The 20677-nt window shown below is 52.5% G+C and overlaps 1 protein-coding gene across 4 annotated transcripts; it reads left to right on the forward strand.

Moving 5' to 3' along the window:
• Window positions 1-573: 573 nt before the first annotated feature.
• SLC9A5 (solute carrier family 9 member A5) lies at window positions 574-18650 on the forward strand. Of its 4 annotated transcripts, none has more exons than XM_068992339.1 (16): window positions 574-766; window positions 3730-4032; window positions 5499-5662; window positions 5809-5887; window positions 6177-6354; window positions 6922-7142; window positions 7350-7552; window positions 7777-7866; window positions 7964-8034; window positions 8752-8881; window positions 9370-9458; window positions 9619-9745; window positions 13681-13851; window positions 14367-14436; window positions 15087-15221; window positions 18001-18650. In XM_068992339.1, exons 1-16 carry the CDS (start codon window positions 574-576, stop codon window positions 18477-18479), a joined length of 2703 nt encoding a protein of 900 aa, XP_068848440.1. In that variant the 3' UTR covers window positions 18480-18650. The 4 variants fall into 4 exon arrangements, with proteins under 4 accessions (XP_068848440.1, XP_068848441.1, XP_068848442.1 ...); XM_068992340.1 differs by having other exon boundaries at window positions 14370-14436; XM_068992341.1 differs by lacking the exon at window positions 3730-4032.
• Window positions 18651-20677: the final 2027 nt, after the last annotated feature.

Raw genomic sequence — 20677 nt, forward strand, 5'->3', positions numbered from 1 at the left:
TAGGCTCCCGAGGGCTGAGCTGAAGGCGACAGCGCACTGCCCCCTGCAGTCTGCACGGGGCAGCGCCGGGGTCCGCGGCCTCTGTACCGGGGGCCGGCTGCCAGTCGCCGACCGCACTCTCGGTGGCGGGGCCGCCCTCCTCTCGCCTATACCTCGCCACTCGGAAGACCCTCGTCACTCCCACGACTGGCTGTCGCCGCCGGCGGGTGGGACCCGGCGGCCCTTGGGGACTGTGGCCGCTCACAGCTCTGAATACGGATCGGGGGAGGTTTGCGGAGGGTTTGAGGGAACGGGCTTGAAAGACCAGGTTGCAAAGCTTGTGGGGGAGGGATGCATTGGGGGATTTCCAGAGTCGAGACTGGTTTAGAGCGGAGGGGCAGGCGTCCGGACTACGGACGCCCGGGACAGGGTCTCGGAGTCTGGACCTGGGTTGGGGGTATCCGAGCCGGGATTGGGGGGAGCGGACCCCACGTGCCTGTGACGCGGGGGAGGCCGGTAGGCGGCGGCGGCGGCGGCGGCGACACGGGGCTGGCGGCCGTGCGATGCCTGGAGGGGTGCTAGGCAGGCGGCAGGATGCTGCGCGCCGCACTGCCGCTGCTCGGGCTGCCCCTGGCGGGGGCAGGAACAACCGAAGAGCCCACCCAGGAGCCAGGGTCGCCGGGTGAGCCTCCCCCAGGGTTGGCGCTCTTCCGCTGGCAGTGGCACGAGGTGGAGGCGCCCTACTTGGTAGCCCTCTGGATCCTGGTGGCCAGCCTGGCTAAAATCGGTGAGTGCGTGTGTGCGTGCGTCAGGGCGGGCGGCGGGCAGCGGACCCGCCCCCAACCCCTAGTCCCCAGATCCGGGCCGGATTTTTGCAGAGTGCCCCGACTTTAGGTTCCGATTCCGCAAATCCGGGCTCTCACCTTGTTTCTGCGCCTCCTTTTGTGGATCCCCCTCCTCCCCTTCTCGCGTGGGAGCCCTGAGGATTTGCCTTCTCAGAGGGCCGCCCCAGCGCTCTCCGACCCCATCCCTAGCTTACTTTGCCCTCTCTTTCCCCTCTTCTCCTTGCAGTCAGCTCTTTGGTCTGGGCTCCCCTCCACCAATCTCCAGCCCCTGTCAGCAGTCTGGGCGTGTGGGACATTGAGGGGATGGTATTCTCTGGCAAACCCTAGCATCCTGGTCCCGAGGAAGCAGCCTTCCCTGGAGGCCACCTCCTAATGTCCATTCTCTTGGGAGGCCAAAATGCCACTTTTCCTCTATCCCCCTCTATCCCCTAAAGATGTCCCCTTCTTGTGCCCAGCTGTGTCTCCCCCCTTCCAATTCAAGTCTACCTCTTCCCACCTCAGGGTATGGGAAACTTCCATTTATTGGGCCTTACTATGTGCTGCCTGCCCTAGAGGCTTTCACACATCCAATTTCCCTCAGTCTGCACAGTACTGAGGGCTGTGCTTCAGACTCCTTTTCATGAGTAGAGCTGCTTTTCCTTGCCTCTGCGCCTTCCTCCCCACTTTTGAGCAGCCAGTGGTCCCTCCTCCCACCAGAGACCCTCCTCCCTCTCCCTGTTGTGCAGACTGCGCTGTGGGGGTGACTAATTATAGCTGAGCCGTTGCTACTCACTCCCCATCTAAGCTGGCACAGCCTGTACTCCCAGTCTCACCAGTACAGTCTTCACATAGGAATCGCACCGTCTAGAGTTTGCCCCCTTCTTCCCCCAGGGACACAGTTGGGAGTGGGGGCTGGGCAGGAACAGAGGAGCTCTCCACTCTGCTGTGGCAGCCCATTAATAATGGAAAATGGTGCTTGAAATGCCTTCAAGGAGCCTAGTTCTGTAAGAGAACAGGCTTTTGTGAAGGGTTTTGGATTGCAGTGCTGGGATTAATGCATGCTCTGGAGATAAGGATGGAATAAGGTCCCTGAAGGAGAGGAAAGGGGGACCAAAGGTAGGGCTGAGTGTGGGAAGAGCTGTAGCTGAGCTCACCTTAGGGCCTGGCAGCAATGAGAGCAAGGTGGGAGGAGCCTCAGATCTGGGAACGAAAATTGGGTCTGCTGAGAAGTCTGCCAGGTGGAGAGTTCCTGCCTTATTTAGGGTTTGCAGCAATGGCTGTAGTTTCCCCCATAAATCATAGTTCTTTTTCTAGCTTGGATGACATCTCCTATGGAGGTTGAAGAGGTTGAAGAGAGCCTTTTTCTCATCAACAACAACAACAACAAAAATCCTTGGGATTAGGGGTGGGGAGAGATAGGTAGAATGTTCAGAAATACCTTCCCCCAGCTTCATTGCTAGGATTTTTTTTTCCCTTTTATTCCCTACCAAATATTTAGGTAGATCCCACCACAGGCCAGGCACTGTCCTAGGCTCTCTGGGTACAGCTTCCAAAGGGCACTGTCTTAGCATTGCGTCTCATACAGCTTAACACCAAGATGTCCCTCACTACCCACCACTCCAAGGATTGTCTGGGGAGACCAGCTCACCTGGCCCAGGGCCCAATCGAAAGCCCAAAGAGTATATGATGAGGCAAAGGTAGGAGTGGCAATAGTGCTAGAAAATCATTCCATACCTCCTCTTCTTTCCAAGGGTCAGATATGTTATTACTTTCCCCCAGAATCATATTGAATTAACATTTGTTGAGATCCTATTATGTATCTGACATTCTGCTAGGCACATTCACACTATATCATTTTTATCCTCACCCTGTGAAGGTTATTTTCCCCCATATTACAGGAGAAGAAATTGAAGTTCAGGAATTTAAATAATTTGCCTGAGATCACACAATTAGGATAGGATGGAGCCACAAGAAGGACTAGAGGTCTAACTGCTAAATCTATTGCTTTTAAAACTACTGAGCCCTTAGTGAGCCTACATAATGGAAGAGCACACAGGGCTAGGAGATCTGCTGTACTCCTAGGAGGTATAATATGCATTATGGTCTAGGGCAGGACACAATAATAGAATAAAAGGTAACATTTATAGAGCACTTACTACAAAGCGCTGGGCTAACTGCTCTTGAGCAGATCGTCTTACTTAAACCTTGCAACAATCCTACGAGATCAGTACTGTCTTTGTTCTCATTTTACTGATGAAAAAACTGCAAGTCAAAAAGGGACTAGGACTTCCCTGACTGTCCAGTGTTAAGACTCCGAGCTCCTTGTGTCAGGGGCCTGGGTTCCATCCATGGTCAGGAAACTAGATCCCCTCATGCTGCAACTGGAGATTTTGCATATTGCAACTAACACCCGGCCCAACAATTTAAAAAAAAAGTGAAGATATTTGCTTCAAAGTCACAGAACTGGTAAATGAAAGAGCTAGGCTTTGAACCCAGGGAGACTGACTCCACAGGCCCTGATTTTTACAACTATGTTATGCATAAAAATGTACCTAATATTTGCTGAGGTTCAAATAACGACAATGGATAAGGGAGAGCAGAAAAAGGTGAGGTCCTTTGAGGATGACAGTAGAGAGGATTGGGTATTTTCGGAAGTGGAAAAAGTAAGCAGAGACCTAGGTTACCATGACAGGAGCACTAAGAAATAGACAACGGTGGCTGCAGTGGAGAGTTTGGAGCTCTGGAGGCTGGAGATTCTAGCAGTCCTGAATTTCTTCTTCCTCCAGGATTGGGGGTCCTGACCTTGAATAAATATCTGACTGAAAGGCTATAGGCCAGTGCATGTGTGTGTGTGTGTATGCGCGCGTGTGCGTGCACGTGTGCTTCATAAATTGATGATACCTCCCACCCCATTCTTGTGTTGTAGTGTTTCACTTGTCTCGGAAGGTGACGTCTCTGGTCCCCGAGAGCTGTCTGCTGATTTTGCTGGGACTGGCACTGGGGGGCATTGTCTTGGCTGTGGCCAAGAAAGCGGAGTACCAGCTGGAGCCAGGCACCTTCTTCCTCTTCTTGTTGCCTCCCATTGTGCTGGACTCAGGCTATTTCATGCCCAGCCGGCTGTTCTTTGACAATTTGGGTGCCATCCTCACCTATGCTGTGGTGGGCACACTCTGGAATGCCTTCACAACAGGTGCTGCCCTCTGGGGCCTGCAGCAGGCTGGACTTGTGGGTGAGTGACTCTAAGATGTGGACCAGCCGTGGGGGGCTTTGCCAGACTCCTTGCCCAGCTCCCTTCTCCTCCAGCTCTGAAGATCCTATGTTGACGAGAGCCATACCCTGAGACCTCCATCTTAGGTCCTTCCCAACTGGGCAGTGCTCCAGATTGGCCTGCAGCCTTCATTTAGGTCCCTGCCAGATGAGTCTGGGCTTCTGCAGATGACAGCTGAGTAGGGGCCTGGCTCCCAGCTGTGCATGGCCTGCCAAGTCTGGGAAGCCTGCATTGCCACCCTGCTTCCTCCTGCCCTCTGTTAACACACTGCCACTTGCCAGCCTGGCTCCCCTGAGGCATCCCTTTGACGGCTCTGCCCAGGTCACATCAGGGTGGTTTTCTGTTTTTATTATTTTAATAAATACATATCATATGTCTGCAGAATGCAAGACACTACACTAGATATTCTCTTTGCTCATCCCACTGGCTCTTCATATCAACCTTGCTGGGGGTATCATTTATCCCATTTAGTGGACAAGGAAATAGAGGCCCTTAAACTCATTTGATATCAGGTCCAAGGTTAGCAGGAGAAGGTCATTTTACTGAGCTCTTTGCCTTCAGGCGGCCCTGTTCTGCTCCCTTCTCATTTTCTGGGCCCCAAACCCACACAACCCTGAAAGTTGATAATTCTTCCCAGGGGCAAGGGGAGGTTTGCAATTTCCACTCAGGTCTCCAACCTGGTTTTCCTATGGGGTCAGTGGACTCTTTGGGAGCAGGAAGGGAGGGGAGGACATCAGACCATAATCATAGTAATCCCGGTAATAGGTAATAACTACTGAGTGCTTACTATGTATTAGGCACTGGTTAAATAAGGAACTTTCTGAGGTAGACACTATTATTCTCAGTATGTAGAAGTGGAAACTGAGGTTCACAGAGGTTGCATGGGATGTTCGAGTCCCACCACTGGTGGGTGCTTGCCATACCGTATTCAGCCCTCGTGGATGGATAGCCCCTCCCCCTCCCGCTGAGAATTGTGCATGTTGCCTTCCTTAGGCTGAGAACTATGATGTGGGAGAAGGCACTCTTTTGTTCTCCTAATAAAGCCAGTCAGCAGCCTATTTCCACCTGATGGTGGTTATTATTGCTGTTGCTACGTTTTTTTCTTGTCAGTGCCATCTTAGCTCTCCAGGTTACACAGAGTTTTGTAGCCATTTCCCTGGTTGATTTCTGCAGCAGTCTTGTCAGGCAGGCATATGAGGAGGTATGGCTTATGAGAAGTCAGGTGGCAGTGAGAGTGCCAGTGTCATAGAGTGGGTAAGTGGCAAAGACAGTCCTTAGGCTCAGGACCTAAGGTCTCCTGACCTGCAGGCTGACGCGCTCTTCACCGTCCCAAGTTCTCTCGGGGCACCCTTGTTTCAACAGTCTGAGCCTGTTGCTGGGGCTGCTGTAGGCAATTCAGTACCTCACCGTCTGCTGTCCCTCGAAAGCCCCCAGAGTGCAGGCTGGCTTGCTGGACTTCCTGCTGTTCGGGAGCCTCATCTCAGCAGTGGATCCTGTGGCTGTGCTGGCTGTCTTTGAGGAGGTGCACGTCAACGAGACCCTCTTTATCATCGTCTTTGGCGAGTCCCTGCTCAACGATGCAGTCACCGTGGTGAGAGTGCACAATGGGCTGCTGTTGCTCGACCCCACGCTGCCATGCTTTTGACCAGGCTCAGACCCTTCTCCAGATCCCCTGGGGAAGAAATCCTGTCTCCGCCTTGCCCCATCATCACTCCTGATGCACCACTTCTCACTCAGGTGCTGTACAAGGTCTGCAACTCTTTTGTGGAGATGGGCTCTGCCAACGTGCGGGCCACTGACTACCTGAAGGGAGTCGGTCAGTATCTCCCCCCTTTCGGTGGGCACTGGAGGCTGCCTCCCTCGGGTTGTTGAGCCCCTCCCCCACTGCGTCTGGACAGAGGATGCTGCTGGGGTGCCTCATCCCTCCCTTCCCTCCTCCACGGAGAAACAGGGCCCTGAGAACCCAAGAAGGAGGGGCTTTCCTGCACTCCTGACCCCTGGGGAGCATGGTGGGCATCCTCCTCCACTCCCCGCCAGGCAGCAGTCTTGTTGGCCCTGGAGGGGTCCCGGCCAGGGCTCGTGCTGACAACCCACTCCTCCCCCAGCCTCCTTGTTTGTGGTCAGTCTGGGCGGGGCAGCCGTGGGCTTAGTCTTTGCCTTCCTCCTGGCCCTGACCACACGCTTCACCAAGCGGGTCCGCATCATCGAGCCGCTGCTGGTCTTCCTCCTCGCCTATGCAGCCTACCTTACCGCTGAAATGGCCTCGCTCTCTGCCATTCTTGCGTGAGTCCTGGGGGCGCTGAGCACGCAGGCAGCTGGGAGGGGGCACTGGAGATGGTTGCCCTTCACACAGACAGAAGCAGGACCTTGAGGAGTCCGTAGGTTTCCCCGAGTGGGAGCTTCAAATTTCCCAGGGGAGACATTTAACCTCAGGGAACATTACAGGACCCGCTTCTAGAACTGTCCTGGGCCCCCAGAACCCAATTTTCCCTTGCCCAGAGTGTTCTCTGGGGTGTGCGCTGAGCCACACGTAGACGTTGAGGCCTGGTGCCATGGCTCTGCTGGCTACAGAACTCTGAAAGTTGCTTCAGGCAGTCTGTGCCAGTCAGATCACGTTTTCCCTGCCTTCCCCTCCAGAAGGGTTAGGGTTAGAGTGGGAAGCCTGGCGATTCCGATCCTTTTAGCCCAGGATTACCCCTACCAGCCTGGGACAGGCTCCATGCCTCACTGCGTTTTGGCTCTGAGTCTGACATCCTGTGACGGGCATCCTCTCCTGTGCATGCTCAGACCCCAGAGGCTGTGCTTCCTGCGGCCCCTCCTCATCATCCTGACTCTCCATTCCTCTCCCAGGGTGACTATGTGTGGCCTGGGCTGTAAGAAGTATGTGGAGGCCAACATCTCCCATAAGTCCCGCACAGCTGTCAAGTACACCATGAAGACTCTAGCCAGCTGCGCAGAGACCGTCATCTTCATGCTGCTTGGCATCTCGGCCGTGGACTCTTCCAAGTGGGCCTGGGACTCTGGGCTGGTGCTGGGCACCCTCTTCTTCATCCTGTTCTTCCGAGCCCTCGGTATAACCGGCACCCTCTGCTTTCCTACCCCCCCTGCCCCTGCCCCCCACCCCAGCTCATCTCGCCCTCTGAGTCCACATCCTTGTCCTCCCTGTGTTGCTCAGCCCTCCCAGCCCTTCAGACCTGAGCCCTGATACTGGGTGCCAGCTGCAGCCAGTGCCCTCCACTCCCAACACCCTGCTCCAACTGGCCTCCCTCCTGCTGTAGGCGTAGTCCTGCAGACGTGGGTGCTGAATCAGTTCCGGCTGGTCCCTCTGGACAAGATTGACCAGGTGGTGATGTCCTATGGGGGCCTGCGGGGGGCTGTGGCCTTCGCTCTCGTCATCCTCCTGGACAGGACCAAGGTCCCTGCCAAGGACTACTTTGTAGCCACCACGATTGTGGTGGTCTTCTTCACAGTCATTGTGCAGGTGGGAGCACCCAAGAAGCCAGATGGGGAGAGGGTCTGGCAGGCCCTGGGGAGGCCTGGAGCCTATGGGAGAGGGGCTCCTTTTCCTGTTGGGGGCTGCAGGGGCTTGACTTCCCAGACTTTGAGAGCAGTTAGGTGGAGATATGGAAGCTGAAGCCTAACCATGGGGAGAGAAAGGCAGCAGAGAACTGGCCAGGGCAGGGCTCACCAGCTGCCTGTCCATAGGGCCTGACCATCAAGCCACTGGTCAAGTGGCTGAAGGTGAAGAGGAGTGAGCATCACAAACCCACCCTGAACCAGGAGCTGCATGAGCACGTGGGTACCAGAACCCCATGCCCCCACCTGTCCCTCTCTCCCTTCTCCTATTCTGAGCAGAGTCCTGATCCGGTACCCCTACCCACCCCCCTTCTAGACTTTTGACCACATTCTGGCTGCAGTGGAGGACGTTGTGGGGCACCATGGCTATCACTACTGGAGGGACAGGTGAGGGAGCTGCACCCAGGCTCCTTCAGCAGCAGCACCCCTCCCCCACCAGCCAGGGCAGCATGGGGGACATACCACACTTCTGAGAAGGGACGCAGCCAGGCACAGGCTGGGTGACCTGTCCCTGAAGCCCCCCACAGGTCCCCATAGGACAGGCAGTGCTGGTGTCCCCGTACTCTCAGGATAAGATAAGCTTCCCCAGTGAGGCCTGCCTGGCCCTGCCCTGTGTGGTCTGGCACCTCCAGACTCCAGCCACCTTGTGGTCCACTGTGACTTTGACTCTCGGCCTGCCAATGAAACGAACCGTTTTAGAAACTCAGGACCCACCATGCTCCCCCTGCCCTGGCCACCAGGACCTTTGCACATGTTGTTCTTTCTACTAGAACATTCCCTCCCCTCCATCTCGCCTCCTTAATCCCTCTGTTCATCCTTCAGATATTACCACAGGCATCATGTCCTTAGGGAGGCTTCCCTGACTAGGACAAATCCCCATCAGACTCTATAATATCCTTGTAGTTCCTATCATGGTTGTGATTTTATAGTTACATCATAAATTCGTCAATGTCAGGTGCTGTCAGTTCCGTAAGGGCAGGGACCAGCTTCCAGATTCTCCCTGACCAACGCCCACACCAAGAGATGTGGGCCCCGCACTGGCGGTGCCCCGGCCCTGTCTGAGGAAGGGCCAGCACTCAGGATGGGGCCTGGCATCCTCTGTAGGTGGGAGCAGTTTGATAAGAAGTACCTGAGTCAACTGTTGATGCGGCGCTCAGCCTACCGCATCCGGGACCAGATCTGGGATGTGTATTACAGACTCAACATCCGGGACGCCATCAGCTTTGTGGATCAGGTGGGCCAGCAGACAATGGAGAATGGGTGGGTGGCCAGCAGGGCAAGGCAGGAAGCAGTGACAAGCAGGCAGGCAGGCCCTGAGCGGGGAGTTGGGAATTCCCAGTAGACTCCATGGACTTGTGAAGTGGCAGCTACAGGAATGAGCCCGGCCTGATGCTGACATTTAGAATCTAGTGGGCAGTGCAGAAAGGTGGGAGACAGCTGGACTCTGGCATCAGCAGACGTGGCTCAGATTCTTATCATCTCAGGCTTGTGACCTTGGGTAAGTCATTTATCCTCTCTGAGCTTTGGTTTCCTCAACTGTAAGAAAGCGACAGTAAGAGTACCTCTGTCACAGAGTTTTGTAGGTGCAGTATAAAAAAGCACCTAGCGTAGTCCCTGGAACATCGAGAGCAAAGTGTGTTAACTGGTTTTATTCCTTTTGTTCCGCTCTGTCTGCGCCACCTTCATCTGACTGCCATCTGACCTGTGACACGGCCCCTGCAGGGAGGCCACGTCTTGTCCTCCTCTGGGCTCACTCTGCCCTCCATGCCCAGCCGCAATTCCGTGGCAGAGACCTCCGTCACCAACCTGCTGTAAGTCCTGGAGCCCCCTCCCGCTTCCCCACACTCCTTCCTACTGGGCCCTCTCTCTGAATCCCTTCTGGGCAAGATCTGTGAGCCCCTCTGCTTCTTCCCTTTCCCTGGTCCGCGCCCCCCAGCCCCTCCCCAGCACACGTGTTCCCGCCGCCTGCAGGAGGGAGAGTGGCAGTGGAGCGTGTCTGGATCTGCAGGTGATTGACACGGTGCGCAGTGGCCGGGACCGGGAGGACACGGCAATGCACCACCTGCTCTGCGGAGGCCTCTACAAGCCACGCCGCAGGGTGAGAGCAGGCAGGGCCTCTGAGTCCTGAGGGAGAGTGAGGTCTGGGGAGGCTGCGATCCAAGGCTCAAGAGGCAACTGGCACCAGCTTGTAGAGAGCTGTAGATGCCCAGTTGAAGAGTATGGGCTTCATCTTGTTGGTTATAACCTTTAGTCTTGTTTTTTTTGTTGTTGTTGTTTTGAGAAAGGTTGGCCTGTTACAAGGATGGTTTAAGGATGTCTTGTTTGGTAGCAGAGAGCAGATCTAATTGGACGGGGTGAGTTGAGAGGCCGGGAGAGCCAGTTGGGAAGCTGGAGTGAAACACTGCAGATTAGAGCTGAGTGGCTGGAAGGAAGAAGGGCACAAAGGACTGTAAAATCTGCCAGGAAAAGGAGAGGAGTTATAGAGGGCTTGATGGGGGTCACAGACAGAAGCAGGAGTGCCAAGGAGGCCTGTGGGTGCAGCTTAACCTGGGGGAGGCAGACATCCAGTTTAGGTAACATGAGTGAGTCCCATGCAGGTTGTGAAACCTCGGGGTTGGAAAGGCCCAACCCATCCAGGCAGGAATCCGCTGCAACCCCGCAAGGGGGCAGCCACTCATTACCTTGAACCTTTCTGAAATGAGAAGCCAGCTGTGACCATTCTTGGCAGCTTTAACAGTCAAGGCCGTTTCTACAGAGACAGGAATTCTTTCCCTTTAATTTGCTCCCTCTGGGCCTGATTTGACACTCTGCACCTCTGCAGAGCAAAAGCCTGCAAAGATGTCAAAACAGCTTCCTTCCACACAGAGGCCTTCTTGCCTTCGGGCCAGCGGCTTCTGTCCCTGGTGTGTCTTCTTCAGCCGTTAGAAATGAGGCCCCTAGGAATTCTATGGTGGACTAGTGGTTAGGATTCCAGGCTTTCACTGCTGTGGCCAAAGAGGCCCCAGATGGAAGGTGTTATGCTAGTTATGGTTGGCCAGGGCCAGGCACAGGGGACCTTTAACCTTTCTAGTTATGGAAGTTGCCTTTCTCTTCTCGCAGCCCAGGATCCCTCCAGCTCTGGCTCATCACCCTGAGACCTCACACTGTTCGTACAATCAGGCAATCACCCCTCATGTCTTCCTCAGTTAATGACTGTGAAACCCTGTCTCATCCAACCTGTGGAGCTTTTGTTTTTTGGTTAGGTTTACTTTTTCTTATAGAAAATTTTAGTCATTCACAAAACTAGAGAGAATAAAGAAACTCATTTAACCATCACTCAGCTCCAATAATTTCCCCTTACACCCTATCTACACTTTATTATGTTAAAGCAAACTCCAGACAGCATATCATCTCTAAATATTTCCATATGTATCTCTAGGTGGCAAGAATTCTTTTTTTTTTTTTCCAAAAAAGCCATAGTACCATTACCACATACAACAAGTAACAGTGATTCCTTCTCACCTCACCTCAAATATCCAGCCAGAGTTCAATACATACCTTTTTTCATCTGGTTTGTTCAAGTCAGGATCCAAATAAAGTCCACACTTTGCATTTTTAGTAAGTATGTCTTTTTATTTTTTTTTTAATTTGTAATAGTTTCTTCTTCCTTTTTTCCCTCCTTTTTATTTATTTGTTGAAGAAACTGGATATATCGTCTTAGAAAATTCTCCATTTTACAGATTTTGCTGATTGTACTCCAGAGGTGGTATCTGATATGTTATCCTTGGTACCCTGTATTTCTTGGTAGTTCAATCTAGAGGCCTGGTTGTATTCAGGAACATTCGATAGCTATGCTATGTATTTCTTATTGTATTACATTAGGAAGTATTGATACATAATGATTGGCTGGCTGTTGATGTGTGTGTGTGTATGTAAGATTGGTCAATGAGTTTCGTCCAACCAGTTCTTGTGTAGTCGACTAAAAAAAAAACTGGATTATGATTGTGCTTATCCTTGTTAAAATGTGATCTTATTTGATTTAGCCCATCATTCCATCGTTTGGATCCCATGTAGGTCACCAAAAATCTCCTCAGATTCACATCATATAAAATTCTGTAAAGCCTGTTAACTCTGTATTCATCAAAATCAACATAAAAATGAACATGATAGAGCTGAGGACAGAGCCCTGTGGTCGGCTACTAAAGACTTTCCTCCAGACTGACCTGGATCAAGAATTTTGGGGGTATGGTTACTGAACCAGTTCTAAATCCACTTAGTTATGCCAGCATGCAATCCATAATTCCTCATGTTCTTCACAGAAATATCATTAGAGACAGAAGTGTCTAGTATACAGTTAGAAACACAAGATTATAGTTTAAAAGAGAGAGACAGACAGGCTGGAGATAAAAAGATTTGGAAGCAATCTACAGCAGAGGTTTCCTGGCCTGGCTATATCAGAATCTCCTGGGGAGCTTACTAGAATACATATTCCTGACTTCACCTCCTGCAGAGTTTGATTAGTGGAGTGGGATGAGGAATCTGCTCTTAATAAGCCCCTTGAGGGGGCTGAAATGCAGCTGGTCTGATGGCTGGTGTCTGGGAAGCACAGATTTATCACTGTGCTGGCTGGCACTGAGAGAGTCGATACTTTCACTGGGGAGAGCTTTGAGATGGGAGAGGGGGCCAAGGATAATGCTGGGGAATGCATATGGAAGAAAAGGAAGGGGAGCCAGCAGAGAAGGTGAGAGAAGGAGCCCTTGGAGGGGCAGTAGCTGATGCCCCTCAGAGCTGTCTCAGAGGCCTGGGGCAAGAGGAGGGCTGGACTTTGCACGGATGTTGCCTAACCAGAGGCCAAGGTACTGATGACCTGGCAGAAAACTGCACAGTGGTGCTGCAGTCAGGCAACCCCCCTTGCTCCCACTCCAGCTCTATTTCTGACATTCAAGGAATTAATGGGTACTAGGGGAAGTGTCAGAATGTAAGTGTAAAGGTTTAGCAGTAAAAGCAAGGCAATGGTGTCAATGGAAAGGCGTTTTTCAAGGAGGTAAGGGCAGGAACAGGTCTAAAAGCAGAGGCAGGGGGCGGTGGCCAGGGAAGGACTGAAGATGCAAGAGGGTGGAGGACTGGGAGGGAGGAACTGATGGAGAGAAGGGAACTGATGGAGGCAGGGAGTGGGGAGTGAGGAGCCCTGTGAAGGAGCTGGGCTTCTGCACCCACCCACCCCCACCCTAGGGAGAGAGGCACACCTCTGCATGAGTGTGTAGAAGAGGGCAGTTGGGAGGAGACTTAAAGGGGATTCTTAGATCGGGCTCAGGGAAGCAGAAAATATGAAGGGTAAAGGAAAGAAACCAGCCTGGGGGTGTGCGGCAGGACAAGACTGATTGGGAACACGTGGGTGGTACTTTGGGAAATTACCAGGAGGTAATGAAAAGGCTGCTAAGCAGTCACGGCCAGAGGTGAGACAGGTCAGGTGAGGGTGTAGTGGGCTTGCTCTTTATGAGGAAGAATTGGAAAGAGCAGACGGTGGGAGTGGTACTGAACTGGGCATAGGTATGGTTGGACTGAGAGGATCCGAGGTGGCAAGAGATAGTCGTGGAAGTTCCTGCAGCCTGAGTCGTCATGGTGGCAGCTGCAGAAAGGGCTAAGTGGGGAGGGCCAGCTGGACAGAGTCCTGTGTAGTCACAAGAAGGCAAATGGGCCAGGCATGTGGACTAGGCTCAGATAAACTGAGGTGCAAAGAAAGAAATTGGTTTCATGGCAGCCCTGAGGACAGGGCACAGGATCCCCCGTGTCTTGTCACTTCACATCTGAGAAAACTGGGAGAGGGCAAGAGGGGATAAGGAAAGCCAAATTTGAGGGGGTAGGTTCTGGGATAAAGAACTGAGAATATAGAGTCTGGCTGGGTCTCTATTTTTTTTTTTTTTTTTTCACTCCATGGCTAGTTCTGGAAACAGCAGGCTGGTAGGAGCTATGGTGACCCTGGGGCTGTGGCGTGGGGTTCCTGTGGGCGGCAGGACACCAAGCCTCATGGCAGGGTGGGGCTGTCATTGCCAGTACAAAGCCAGCTGCAGCCGCCACTTCATCTCTGAGGACGCGCAGGAGCGCCAGGACAAGGAAGTCTTCCAGCAGAACATGAAGCGGCGGCTGGAGTCCTTTAAGTCCACCAAGCACAACATCTGCTTCACCAAGAGCAAGCCACGACCTCGCAAGGCTGGCCGCAAGAAGGCATGTGCTTTCTCTAGGACTCCTGTTTGCAGCTGCAGGCTGATGGCATGCGGTTTTGAGCTCACAGGTTTTGGAATCCAGCCTCGGGGACCTGGGGGCTGCAGCAGCTTGGGTTCCCTTTTGCATCTTCCTGGAGCCCCAGAGAGGAAGGTGAAACCTTTAGAGGGAGAGCAGCCTCTTGTGGTCACCTGCCCAAGACAGCAGGACCACCTACCAGAGGTGGAGTGAGCAGGAAAGAGGCAGATTCCTTGCTGGGGAAGGGGTGTGGGGACTCCATGAATTTCTTATTCAGCCCAGGCTGATGTACTGAGCATCTCTGCTGGGGCCATCAGACTCTACAACACTTGCTGGGGGTGGGGGGGTGGGGTCAAGGGATGATAGAACCACTATAATTGACACAGATTCCCTTCTGTGTGGCATCAGGAAGACCTATCTTCTTGTTGACCCCACCAGATGACAGGATTGGGGTTTGGAGTCAGGGCAAGAGGCTTAGGCCTTTTTTTTTTGGTCCTTAGAAGGATGGCGTGGCTAACACTGAGGCTACAAACGGGAAACCTCCTCGAGACCTGGGCTTCCATGACACAGGCAAGCAGGGAGTGGGGTGGTGTTAAGGATGGGATTGGGAGGGGAAGGGCAGGGGCCCATCGACTGGAAGCCTGAAGGACCTCCTCTGCATGGCACTCAATGACATGAGCTGGGGCTCTTCCCCTTAGAACTAGATGGACAGGTCTCAGCAGTTACTAGACGTCTGTGACACCTGAGAGCTAACTCCAGGCTACAGACCCTGAGGACCTGGAGAACGTGTCATAAATGGAGCCTGGTCTGGGCCTTGAAGGATGGGTGGGCCCTGGGGTCCAGTGTCCCTGCAGTAAAACCAGGGCCCTAGAAGAGCTGCACACTGATGGGCCTTCCAGCCTTCCAGATGTTTATGCTTCCAGCTGACGATGGGATCTAGGGTTGAGAGAAGATGAAGGTGCTGGGAAGTGTGAGTCCCTGATGCTTCCTCTGAGGATCTGTCTTTCCTGTTGCCTCCTGGGGCTCTGGAGCCCCATGCCCCCTCCTATCAAGCTCCCCCACCCCCCTAGGCCAGTGCTGTAACAGCCACAGGACAAAGCAGGTGTCTCTACCAACTGTGGGCTCTTCCTAGACGGACAAGGGGTTGGGCTCCGGGTGGTGCGGTACCAAGAGGCAGCTACTGGGCTGGCCAATCCCACTCAGCTCTTGTCCCTGTCCAGCTGCCGTGATCTTAACTGTGGAGTCTGAGGAGGAGGAGGACAGTGACAGTTCGGAGACAGAGAAGGAGGATGACGAGGGGATCATCTTTGTGGCTCGGGCCACCAGTGAGGTCCTCCAAGAGGGCAAGGTCTCAGGTAACGGCTTCCTCCTGCCTGCCTCCCTCTGGAGCAAACTGGAGCTACACAGTTGGCTTCCTCCCCCTTTGCTGATGGCCTTTACTCCAGACAGTCACTCTGCCTATCTGTTCATTCATTCATCAACCAGCATTTACTCAGCATTTCTTTTATGTCAGACATCTGACATCTATGATCTGATTCAATCCTCACAACAATCAAGATGGCGAAACCGAGCTCAAAGGAACTTGGGACTTGTCTAGAAATCAGCAGAACCAGAATTTGATTCCAAAGCTCACAGCCATTTCACTTGCCTCCCTTTACACTCTGGCGAGAAACACAAGGTGATAAGCAAACCTAACACCAGGTTCTGCTGTGACTCATGCTCAGCACACCAGCCCTCAGGTACAGCGCCCCCGTAAGGGTGGCAGCCAGACCTGAGAGAGGAGCCTGCATTCATCAAAATGGCATTACTGTAGATAAAAACCAACATATATGTGCTTCCGTATGTGGAGACCTAATGAACTCAGAATGCTAACTACCACTGCCAGTTGGCTCAAGAATTCTCAGGTGTCTTTTAAAAAACATCCCATTACAGAAAATTTCAAAATATACAGTAGACAGAATAGTAGAATAAACTCTCATCTCTCTACCACCCATCTTCAATAATTACCTACTCCTAACTGATCTTATTTCACTTACACCTTCACTATGCCCCTCTCTTCACTGGATTCTTTTGAAGCAAATTGCAAATATCATACCACTTTATTGCCAAATACTTCAGCAAGTATCTCTAAAAGATAAGGATCCTTCTTAAAAATATAACCACAATACCATTATCATATCCAAAATCTTTTTTATCAGATATCCAGTCCGTGTTCAAATTTCTCTGATTGTCTTCATTTTACAGTAGGTTGTCCAAATAAAAATCCAGACAAAGACCCACACATGAAATTTGGTGGCTAAGTCTCTTTTAACCTATAACACTGGTTCTTGAGGAGATAGTAGTGATTTTGTCCCCTAGAGCAGTGGTCCCCAACCTTTTTGGCACCAGGGACTGATTTCATGGGAGACATTTTGTCCACGGACTGGGGATGGGTGGGGATGATTCAAGCGTATTACATTTATTGTGCACCTTGTTTCAGATCTAGTGCCGCTGTTGATCTGACAGGAAGTGGCGGTCCACAGCTTGGAGGTTGGGGACCCCTGCCCTAGGGTACTATCTGGAGACATCTTGCGTTGTCACACCAGGCAGGGTACCTCTACAATGTGTGGGTAGAGGCCAGGGATGTTGTTAAACACCCTACAATGCACAGGACAGCTCCCTACAGCAGAGTCTCTGCTCCTACCTGTGACAGTGTCAAGTTTGAAAAACCCTGATTTATAGGTCCCCCCACCATACTTTCTTTCCTTGCACTGTATTTATTGAAATAACTTGGTTATTTGTCCCCTAGTCTTTCCTTGTCTGGATTTTGCTGATTGCATCCCCTAAGCATCATTTAATATGTCTGTTTCACTGACCTTTATATTTCCTTCAAATCAGTAATTAAATCTAGATCAGACTTGATAAGCATACTCCATAGGTGGTGATGTTATACCTCCCACTACATCTCACCAGGGAGCATATACCATCTGGCTGTCTCTCTTTTTGTAGGTTAATATTGACTACTGGCTTCAGTTGTTGTTAGCCTGAGCCACCCATTATCAAACTCCCTGTCAGTTTTTCATCAGGTGGTCTTCCAGTCACTGGTGATCACTGCCACATCCAACAGTTCATTCTGGGTTGCGCAATGCTGATATTCTATGTCTATTTTTTGTTTGCATTGATTAGCAGGAATTCTTGTATTAAAAAGCCTTCCCTTATCAATTACTTAGTCAGTCTGAGGTACAGTTCATATAGGGAAGAATGGATAAATGCTTGAATTTTTCCTTTCACTTATCAGTTTTCAGACCAATAGTTACCTGATATCCTCTAAAGGTGAACACTGAAGTTTGTTATTAAAATTTAACACAGCATTCCAGGGAGGTAGTTTCACTCTCAGTCACAGCATCAGTACATTTCATAACATGGAGCACTTGAAGTCAGGTTCACAGGACTGCTCAGGACTTTATCAGTGAGCAGACACATACTGAGCACCTATTATAGGCAAGGCACTGAGCTTGACTTTGGAGATGCAGGGGTGGTAGACAGCCAGAGGGCTGTTCCTTCCCTGCTTTCCTCTTTCAGAGCCTCAGCCTTTCTGTAATGCCGTGGCTGAGCTTTCCGTTATGGGTGCCTGCACTTCTGGGATTCTCGGCTCACATCCCCCGTGCTCTGGCATCCCCTTTGTGGCTCAGCTTTAGCCTGTTTTAATTTTTCGTGAGCTCAGACTCCTGGACTCTGTCCCACCAAAGGGCTGCGGTGGGAACTCAGGCAAGGAGCGCAGTGGCCAAGCCTCGAGATCTTCCTCACCCTGGGCCGGGGGCCTAGCAGGATGTGGTTTAAGCCTGGCACTGCAAGTTGGCTGAGGGCTGATCATAGATGGGTTTTTTCCTGCCTTGCTCTAGCTTTGTTTTGTTCTAGTTGTTTTCATTTGTTCATTAGGTATTTGTTGAGCAACTGCTACATGCTCAGTCCTGTGCTAGGTGCTGGGGAAACAGTGGGGAGCAAACCCAGCTGTGGTGCTTCCCCTTGGCCAGGCGTGCATCCAATAACTGCACAAATGGATTCTGCATGGTGACTGCAGAATGAACTTCTGTGCTTATACTTGAGAAAGTGTCCACTGGATTGGCAATGAGTGTGTGTGTGCTCTGTCCCCAGGGAGTCTTGAGGTGTGCCCCAGCCCACGCATCATCCCCCCATCCCCAACCTGTGCGGAGAAGGAGCTGCCCTGGAAGAGTGGGCAGGGGGACCTGGCCGTCTATGTGTCCTCAGAAACCACCAAGATTGTGCCCGTGGACATGCAGACAGGCTGGAACCAGAGCATCTCGTCCCTGGAGAGCTTGGCATCCCCACCGTGTACTCAGGCCCCAACCATGACCCGCCTGCCTCCCCGCCCACGGGCCGCGGAAGAGCCCCAGGCCCCTCTCAAGCTGCCCCTCTCCTCTGATCCTCACTCTTGCTTTGCTTTCCCCCCGAGCCTGGCCAAGGCGGGCCGTTCTCGCAGTGAGAGCAGCGCTGACATCCCCCGGCAGCAGGAGCTGCAGCCCCTCATGGGACACGAGGACCACACCCATCTCAGCCCAGGCACCGCCAACTCCCACTGGTGCATCCACTTCAACAAAGGTGGCCGGCTGTAGCCCAGAGACTCGGGGAGGAGCAGGGGGCCGGGGCCCCCATGAAGTCTTCCCTACACAATGGGCAGAGAAGCCCACTCAACCGGACATGGGGTTAGAGGGGCCTGTACTGAAGTAGCAGCTGGGCTCCCTTGGGGCGGGTCAGAAGGATCTCCTGGGCTGGTCCTCACAGGAACCCTTTTCACCACCCTCCTTGCTCCTAAACTCCTGCCACCTTCCCTTTCAATAAGGCCCTAACTGGTTCAAGACCCAGTCCAGACGTTTTAGAGGCAAGGCCCAGAGACAAGGGGAGCTCATGCCCCTTCCCCAGTGGGTCCTCCTGGGGAGCAGTTCCTGTCCCCCAAGCAAGGGCATCTCTCCTCAGCTGACACTGGGCTGTCCCACACTCCACCCTGCCCTAGCGTCAGCTCAAGGACAGTACCCTGGCAGTGAGGCTCCACGAGGGGCTGGTCCTCAGAGGGACTGGGCTGGGAGGTGCAGCAGGCTTTGCTACCCTGTTGTCTCAGCTACCCATAGCCAGTTGGTTTGGGGCAGTGGGAATCTGTCTCCACTCCTTGCTTTATCTTCCCCCCTTTGCTGCCAGTCTCTGGGGCAATAGTTACTCCATTTCCAGGACTGAGGCCACAGGGTTGGGCCAGGCTTCGGGTCACGGCTGCTTCCTAGCTGGCATCACTCTGGGGATCTGCTGCTCTGCACCTGGCTTTGGACCTTTCAGATCCTTGGGTCTGAGATTTATGAGGAGGGGAGATGGTGGCCTCTGGCCTCCCACACTGTCTCGTTTTTTTCCTGAACAGGAAAGGAGTTAGGTATCTCAGGATCACTGCTCCACTGCTCTGGGGCTGAGAGGCCTGACTACAATGGAAAGGGGGCTGACTGGGTGGCAGGTGACTTTCCTGGGGTTAGCACCTGCCCTGAATTGTGTACCTTGAACCTAAGATACATTAAACATCTCTCAGATGGATGTGTGTCCTGCGCCCATGTGTCTGGGTGTTTTGAGGTGTGAGAAGAGGGCAAGAGGGCATGTGGTGAGGGAGATGGAAACTTTCTACTCTGTGACCCAGGGCTTCCCTGATATGGGTGGTGGACGGTGGGAGGAGGTCCCGGGAAGGACTGTTAGGCCCTATGGCCCTCCCTCTGCTCCCATTCTTTCCCACTACGTCACCTTACAGGAAGCCTGCAGCAAGTCCAGGGGATTGTTCTCTGGGCACGGGGTCACAGAACTGGGAGTCCACAAAATGGGAATGACTTGCAGGAAGAAAGACCCCAGAGGTCAGATGCCAAGGTGCCCAAAGATGCAGCCAACACACACTGGCACCAGATAAACATTCCTCAAATGCCTGGAGGGAGCGGTAGGACAAATGAACAGATGTGTTCCACACATGGCGGGTGGGAGGACAATCTCCAGGGAGCTGGTTACCCTGAGTGTTTCTGATACAAATTGGAGAGTGTGGGGTCCAGAAACATCTAGGGATAGAAATCCCTGATGACAGCAGACCCAGTTTCCACTGGGCCTTTCTATCGATACCTCACACACACACACACCATAAAATTCACCCATTTAAAATGTACAGCTTGGTGGTTTTCGAACGTATTCACAGAGTTGTGCAACCCTCCCCACAAGCTAAGTTTGGAACAGTTTCATCATCTCCCAGAGAAACTCTGTACTGTCGGCATTCACTCCTCACCCTCTGCTGAGCCCTAGGTAATCACTGACCTGTCGTTCGTCTTCACAGATCCGAAACCCTGAACACACTGCAAAGCTTACACATTTAGTCAGCCTTTTTTCTGACTTATGCCTGGGGAATGTGGGAAGAGAAGGAAGAATGACTTTCAGGCTTTGCTCTCACACGGCTTATAGTCGGCTGCAGTAAGGCCGAGCAGCTGGTCCCAGCCCTCCCTTGCTGGGTATGTTACCTTAGGTATGTTACATACTCTCTCTGAGTTCCAGTGTCTTCATCTCTAAAATGGGATGCTTATTTCATACCGCTGCTGTCTGGATTAGATGATGAAATGAGAAGAATCTAGTACACAGCCTGGCCCGTTGTAAAGGATTATAAATGTTAGTCATTGTTGGTGTTTCGTTACAAGCCCAAGAGCATAGAAAGTGCTGTGAGGCCCGAGGAGATCTAGTGGAGGGGGGTAGCTTTGAGAGGGGTATGAGTGTGTGTGTATGATGGGGCTCAGACAGCATGGGTGAAGCT

Source organism: Capricornis sumatraensis, chromosome 20 (assembly GCF_032405125.1).
Source record: "Capricornis sumatraensis isolate serow.1 chromosome 20, serow.2, whole genome shotgun sequence".
NCBI classification, from domain to species: domain Eukaryota; kingdom Metazoa; phylum Chordata; class Mammalia; order Artiodactyla; family Bovidae; genus Capricornis; species Capricornis sumatraensis.